This window comes from Mastomys coucha, unplaced genomic scaffold (assembly GCF_008632895.1).
Source record: "Mastomys coucha isolate ucsf_1 unplaced genomic scaffold, UCSF_Mcou_1 pScaffold21, whole genome shotgun sequence".
Classification (NCBI taxonomy): domain Eukaryota; kingdom Metazoa; phylum Chordata; class Mammalia; order Rodentia; family Muridae; genus Mastomys; species Mastomys coucha.
The window spans coordinates 23,292,549-23,300,534 of NW_022196904.1; the positions used below are offsets into that span (position 1 = coordinate 23,292,549).

Sequence of the window (7,986 nt, forward strand, 5' to 3'; positions counted from 1 at the left end):
GAGAGAGAGAGAGAGAGGGCTTGGTGGGAGAAACCATTTGGAAATGAGGGGAGAAATCAAAGTGATCCAATCCACTTTATAGAAAAGTCATTCATGAAAAAGGTAAGACACTTCAGGATGGAACTCTGCTCCTGAGAAAACCCCCCAGCAACCCCAAGAGCTTCAGAATCAGTGTCAGAGGCAACTGGAAGAGTGTCAAAATCTTTAATAGGACAAACCACATTGGAAAATAGAGGAGAAGCTGGGATAAGTCCCGTGGGAGACGCCAGCGGGAAGGGCGTGGTCAGGGTGTCCTTCGGAAGGACAGAGGAGAATGCAGGGGTGAAGCCCGTTCGTTTCCGTTACTCTCCACTCTAACCACATCAAGTAAACCAGCAGGCAGCTGTAAGAAAACAAATAGTTTCCAGACATGATGGCTCACACTTGTAGGCTCAGGGCTCCTCAGGATGAAGCGATAGGTCAGGCTGAGATATTTGTAGAAGGAGGTAGGGAGAGGGGGAGGGAGGAAAGAAAGAACTTAATATGACCAACATGTGACTAAAGGCACCTAAAATTAAAATATAATTTATAGATAGCAATGCCCTTAATGTGCAAACGAAGCCTCTAAATATCTAATTAAACTCAAAAGACTGACATTACAAACTGAAACAGTGTCTCAATCGTTAGGTGCTCATGCTGATCTTGCCTAGGACCGGAGTTCTGTTCCCAGCCCCCACCACAGGAGACTCACAAATCTGTAACTCTAGGTGGTGTGACATCCCCTTCTGGCCTCTACAGCCACATACAAAAAAACAGTAAAACAAAACTTTTAAAAAGTACTGACAAAAGCCAGCGATGGTGGCACACCCCTTTAATCCCAGCACTAGAGAGGTAGAACTCTGGCAGAACTCTGACCTCAAGGCCAGACGAGTCTACAGAGTGAGATCCAGGAGATCCAAGGCTATACAGAGAAACTGTCTCGAAAAACCAAGAAGGGGAAAAAAAGGTAAAAGAATTGTAAAACAAATGCTTCTATCTGCTTTATTAAAATCAACTAATCTAGAGATTACTGTAACAACCACCAACATGTGACTGGATATACAAACTCATACACATAACTCAAAATACAATATTGTTCAGCTAAGAAAGAAAATGCTTATGTAGAAATGAGTCCCATAAACACCAAAGTAAAAAAAGTGTACCTAGTATGTGATGAAGCTTGCCTTTAGTCCAAGCATTTGTGAGACAGGGACAGACTGTACTATGTGAATTCAGTGCAACTCAAGTCTACATAGTGATTTGCAGGTCGGCCTAGAGTGAGACCCAGACTCAAAATAAATTAAAAAAAAATTTTTAATTCGAAGAGAATTCTTTTCATTACGCTATAATAGAACCCTATACCTACTCCGGAACAACCACTCGTTTGCAATTTTTCCTAAATCTGCTAGAATTTAATAGCTAATATTCTTTTTTTATATGCCATCTAAATGGATCGTATAAATGCTATGCTGTGCTTCTCCAACAGAAAAGAGCAAAACGGAGAATCTGTCGTCATCCTGAACATTCCTACAGTGAGTTACAAGGCCCAGAAATGTCTAGGCTCAGGGTGTGGAATCTCAGAAATCACTTCAGCAACTTTGTTCCTGAAGACCAGTGCCACGTAGTTCCTTTTCTAGACTACATTTCCCAGAAACACATGCGACTCTACACACTTCCGGCGCAAACCTACTCCAAAAACATTCAGTGCTTCTCAGAGATTGCCCCCTTATCATGGAAGGGGCTTATACCCCGTATGTTAGCCGTACGTATTGTGAGAATTTCGGTCGGAGTCTGTATCTGTGTCTAGGAATTTCATGCACAAAATTGCAAATGCGTAACGAGCTCCTAGGCCTGCCTCAGGCCGTGTCCTGGCGGGAAATCCGAGAATGGATGCCATTTTCCCTGCCAGTTCCAATTGCGGACTACATTTCCCAGAAGCGTCCGCGAATTCTAGGCATCCCCTTCTTTTGCCTGCGGGACCCTCGTTGTCCGGGGACCGGAAAGTGTACGCCGAGAGGCCTAGGCCCTTGTTAAGGCTCCAAAGGTGCGGCCCTGGGATCTGAAGGGAAATACCAGTTAGTATCTGAGATGTCAGGTCAATGGGAGCTGGTCTAGCCGGGTGAGCAGAAGTGAGTGTTTGGCGCTGTGTAAGTGTGACCTTAAGTGACCCTAGGACGCAGTGAGTGTGTGGCTGTGATTTTTAGGTTTCTTTGGTGGGTGTGTCAATGACCTGTGAACATGCGCAGAGCTGTGTGTGCGCGCGTATGCACATTTTCTTTATTAGTATGTGTGATTAGTAACTTTGTGGCAGTGTGTGTGTGTGATTGCGCCCCAGTGTGTTTGGATCTATTGTGTGTAACGGTATAACTCGTGTGTATGAGGGATATATCAGATAGTCACTAATTACGTTCCCACGACTGTTAATCTGAGGGGGGGCTATGTGTATGTTTGTATACTATGTGTATTGGATACCTATGACTGTAAGGATGATTATGTAACTTTATGTAATACAATGAGCGTGGTTGGATGTAGCTCGTCTTTGCTATTTTGTGGGTTCCTTTATTCCCCCGACCCTCTCACACACACACCACCCTCCCACTAGATAGGAGAGAAAGAAAAATAGACGGGGAAGAGAGACAGACAGAGACAGAGAAATCCTTGAATCTAATTTGTTTCTTCTATGAGCACGACTACTAACAAACCACAACCATACTCACTAAACACCAACAACCACCAGGCCAGCTTGCATTTACGTACCCTCTGAAAAGAATTTCAAATGTCACCTGATTGCAGAAACCATCTGTAGCTGGCCAAACTGTACCTCTGCTAGAGCAGGAGGTAAATCAGCTGCTTTGAAGTAGTCCCCCACACACCTGGGATTAAAACCAAAACATACTCTTAGAATATTCTGTGTTTTTTAATGACACCAAAATTCCAGACTTCTCACTACAATTGGAAGATGGCATGTAACTGTCCAACTGACAGTATTTGTGTCTCAGGAGCTGTTCTGTTCTGTTGAATGTGTATTGTGTATTGATTGTGTATAACTCCATGAGGGCAACTGGAGGTAATTACAACTATTGTGTAGCTCCACCGTGAGCGTTCTGTTGTGACCATTTGCGGCACTGTGGATTTCTGTGGTGTGGGTGTGGTTACATCCTCAGGATGGACGTGTGACTATGACTATCCATACATTGTTGTGCTGTCGTTTGGGTAGGGTGTGCTTGTGAGGATGTATGTGGTTCCATGGTGTCATGACTGACAGCAGCTGTGGGTTTGCAGATTTGGTGTGCCTCTGACTGCCCAAGTGACTCCAATTTTCTGTCCTAAGAGATCCCAGTGAGAACAGATTCCAGTATTGGACAACATAGGCTTCATTCCTTCTCTGACTCTAGACATTATTATGAGAACCTAGACTTCTCCCTGGGTGCCTGGTATGGATCCAGGGTGGCCTTCTATTAAAAGGCTTAGGACTTCATGACTCTTTTTTTTTTTTTTTTTTTTTTTTTGTCCCCAGCTCTGCTCCTCCAGAGGTACCCAGTGGAGAAAAGAGGAATGGCTGTGGACCATGCCAAAAATAAGGTACACTGAGATTTCTATTGAGATGACCCACAAATATTGTATTTTCTGGCTATAAAAAAGTATGTTCTTGTTTCTTAATTATTATCTGGAGCTGGCAGCCAGGTAATAGCTAGGAAGGCATGTAAATGTCATTTCCATAACGCCCGGCCTGTAAAAGTTGACCTTCCCCTGCCTACTAGTTGAATAAGGAATATGGCTGTTTGCATAATAAAGAGCAGATGGCTGGAGCTGGGGCCAGAAGTAAGGGGGCAGGACTTCCAGGCAGGCAATGTTGCCAGCAGACAAAGATGGAGGCAGAAGGCCCCCTGATCAGATAGTAACAGATAGAAACAGATAGATCAGACAGAAACAGGTAGTAAGACCCACATGGAGAAAAGAATGCCAGAGAGGTCAGGATAAGTTAGTAGCTGAAAGACTACCCCAAAGTCAGCAAGAAGTGGCTGAAGATCACCATGACCCTGTCTACTCCTGCTTCACCGAGTCAGGGTTTCTCTGTGTAGCCCTGGGTGTCCCAGAACTCACTCTGTAGACCAGGCTGGCCTCGAACTCAGAAATCCGCCTGCCTCTGCCTCCCAAGTGCTGGGATTAAAGGCGTGCGCCACCACTGCCCAGCTCCAGCAAAACTTTAAACAACAGCTTTAAACTATATAGATGTCTCCATGTCTTAACAGACTCATTGAGTGACCCAGTTCTTCAGATCATCCATTCATAAGAATGGTGGGAAACTCAGACATAGACACATGGCATGTGTTCTCCCTGACTTCCTTCTGTTTGATGGTCACATGTTAATTTAGGAATTAGACAACTTACTCAGTTTTTGTTTCTTTCTAAACACGTATCTAATCTATAACATGGTTATTTCAAAGAATCTGAGAAACGGAGCTAAGTTAAATCTCTGCTACACAAGGATAACCTCTGATCAGTTTCCTTTTCATGATATTTTCAAGGGTAGGATCTTACAGCATTGACCATTTCATATATTTGGACTGAAAAGTATGCATGGCAGTTGTGTGGTTTGGGTGGTGTTTGCTTTCTTTTGATTTTTGAGACAGGCTGATCTCAAACTCTGCAAGTAGCTGAGCATGACTCCTACTTTTCCTGCCTCCACTTCCCTGAGCTGCAATTGCATGTGTGAATCACCATATTTCTGCATGTATGTATATATGCAGCACTGCATACATGCAGTGCTGGTGGAGGCCAGGAGAGGGTGTTAGAGTCACAGCCACTGAAGATACAGAAGGTTGTGAGCTACCACGTGGAGGCTGGGAACTTAACCCAGTCCACTGCAAGAGCAGGAAGTACCCATAACCACTGAGCAAGCACTCAGCCCCCACCTTGAGGTTTTTGTTTGGTTGGTGTGTCTGAGGCAGGGTCTCACTGTAACCCCGGCTGACTCCAAGCTTTAAGTCAGTGGCTCTCAACCTTCCCAGTACAGCGGCCCTTCATACAGTTCTTCCTGTAGTGGCGACCCCCAATCATAAGACTGTCTTGTTGGTACTTCCTGAGTGTAGTTTTGCTACTGTAGTGAATCATAATGTGAATACCTAGAACCACTGCTCTAGATTCTCCTGCTTTAGCCTCCTAGTACCGGATTACTGGTATAATCTACCATGCCAAGCTCTGTACAAGGGTTTGAGTCCGGCTTTTCTTTTAAAAATCCACGCCAAGCAATGGTAGTATCTACCTTTAATCCCTGCACTCAGGAGGCAGAGGCAGGCAGATCTCTATGAGCCTGAGGCCGGCCAGCCTGGTCTACATAGTGAGTTTAGGATAGTCTGAGCTACACAGAAAAACTCTGTCTCAAACAAACAACAATAAGAAAACAGAATTTACTAGATAAGAATTAGGCTGATTTCTGTGAGTTTAAGGCTAGTTCTTGGTCTATATATTGAGGACCATATAGTGAGATTCTTTGTCTCAAAAAAAAAAAAATCTTTGCTTGTCTTATTACAGATAACATTTGCTGAGTATTTCATTTCTTGAAGGTGTTATTTAATATTTACATTATGATTCATAACAGTAGCAAAATTACATTTGTGAATTATACATTATACCTATACTTCACACTATACAAAACCATTACTCCAAGACGTACCAATTTACAATATGGTTTTTACAAGTTAAATTTTCATCAGTGGTTCATTAGTACCACCATTCTGTCTTGTAACTTTCAACCCATTGGTATTGTGTGGAAATGTTCTTTAGCATAGGGGAAGATTTAGGGGTGGCCCCTTTGCTGAAAGGCAAGGAGGGGACACTTTCTGATAATCTCCCTGTAGCTGAGGACATAACCGCTCCATAAACCCAAGATGTTTTTGAAAGAAATTCAAGGCTCTTGAGTGCTGTGCGTACAAGGGTCAAGGAAGCTAACCTCATGCACCTGGGCATGGGGAAAATATTTACTGTAAGATAATGAGGAATTGAGCAGGCTCCTGCCAAGAGAAAATACCAAGAATTGTGCTACATGATTCTATTTTTAGCCTCACTGTGCTTTACTATAAAAGATTTCTTACATTAAAGGCTTTTGCCATTTGCCAACAGAGCGGTGGTCCTTTCGTTCTCATTCAGTCGCCCTCTCTACTTCAGCCTCACTCTTGTTGGCTGGATCCGACAGTATTGCAATATTGGGTGAATCTAATGATAAAATAATAAGTGATGATTAGGAATGATAACATACAGGGGTGAGAGACGTACTTCAGGGGGTAGAGTGCTTACTTAGTTCATGTGAGGCCCTGGGTTCAAGACTCCAGCACCAAATTAGGCATCCACAGTCCTGTAATTCCAGCACTCAGGAGGTAGAGGCAGAAAGACTGGAAGTTCAAGGTCATCTTCAGCTACATAGTGAACTTATGACCCTCACAAACACATGAGATCCTGTCTGAAAAACAGCTGAGACAAGATGGCTCAGCAAATGCTATGCTTGCTGCCAAGCCTGGTGGCATGGGTTCAGTCCCTGTGACCTACATGTTGGAATGAGAAAACTGGCACTCTCCCAGGTTGTCCTCTGACCTCCATTCATGCACAACTAAACAAATGTAATTTAAGAAGTATAGCACACATTCTTAAAGTATTGAAAAGCAGGTTGTCATAGGATTAGTTTTTAAGGATGCACACATTTGTTTAAGCAGAGACAGCACTCCGGAACTCCTGTTCTTCTCTCCTTGCTATCTCTCTCTCCCAAGGGTAATGTTTATTTTGTCTTCTGTATCCATAGATCAATTTTTGCTTGTACTATATTTTATATAAACAGAATCACAAAATGTCTATCCTCTGTGTTGGTTCCTTTTGCTGGGTATTTTACATTTCTTGAAGTATTTAATAGTATATGGTATGAATGATATGAGATTCACCCATGTTGCTATATATAGTTGAGAGCTGTTCATTATTAGCACTCTTTAAACTTTCATTGAAAGAAGTCAGATGAGGTGGCACCTGTAATCTCAGTACTCGGGAGGTTGAAGCAACAAAAGTGTGAGATTAAGGCCAACCTGGGCTACAAAGTGAATTCCCAGCCAGCGTTCACTGTCTACAAAACCCCATCTCAGAAAATACATTTTTTAAAATTGTGGATGATGGCACAGCTTGTGTCATTATTGTCATTTGAGTTGTTTTCAACATTAGGCAATTATGAACAGGACATTTTGTGTCTTTCAGTACACATATGCAATGTGTGGGGTTTTTTATGTAAATCCCTAGTAGTAAAATTGCTAGCCTATAAGTTACATATGCATTCCACTTGGATTGATGCTGACTTCCCAAAGTGGTTTTATCAGTCTGCATTTCCAACTATAGTGTGTTAGAGTACACACCACGACAGGAAGCTTCCCTAGAGATAAAGGGAATAGTTTATATTAAAATAGCTGGACAGGATGGTGCATGCCTTAATCCTAGCACTTGGGATACAGAGGCAGACAATCTCTTTGAGTTCAAGGCCAGCCTGGTGTACATAAGAAGTTCCAGGCCCACAAGGCTACCTACTTAGGGTGATCCTGTTTCAGGTATCATATAAAGTATAGGTGACATTTGTTCCATATTCTCACTCACTAGAGTTCCAACAAGGAAAGTACTCAGTTTTCATCTGACTTGTGTAAGCATTCATGGTTAGATGAGTGTAGTTTCTAGGGTATTTCTTTCCTAACCAGTCTTACTTTCTCAGAACCTTCCCTCGCTCCAGGAGAACGGCCTTGAGTAAGATTGGCTGTATCCAGGCTGGAGAGATGACTCAGTGGTTAAGAGAACTGGCTGGTCTTCTAGAAGTCCTGAGTTCAATTCCCAGGAACCACATGGTGGCTCACAACCATCTATAGTGAGTGCATCTATCCAATGCACCTTTCTAGTGTGTCTGAAGACATCGACAGTGTACTCATATACATAAAATAAATAAAT

The 7,986-nt window shown here is 42.9% G+C and overlaps 1 protein-coding gene across 1 annotated transcript in view; it reads left to right on the top strand.

Annotated features, from left to right (window-relative positions):
- Window positions 1-1,721: 1,721 nt before the first annotated feature.
- Window positions 1,722-7,986, top strand: part of LOC116100330 — a 108,470-nt gene continuing 102,205 nt past the window's right edge. Inside the window, exons 1-2 of the mRNA XM_031384145.1 lie at window positions 1,722-2,062; window positions 3,536-3,600. Of these exons, the coding sequence (XP_031240005.1) occupies window positions 3,574-3,600 (27 nt within the window). The 5' untranslated portion in view covers window positions 1,722-2,062; window positions 3,536-3,573. The remainder of the gene's footprint in view (window positions 2,063-3,535; window positions 3,601-7,986) is intronic.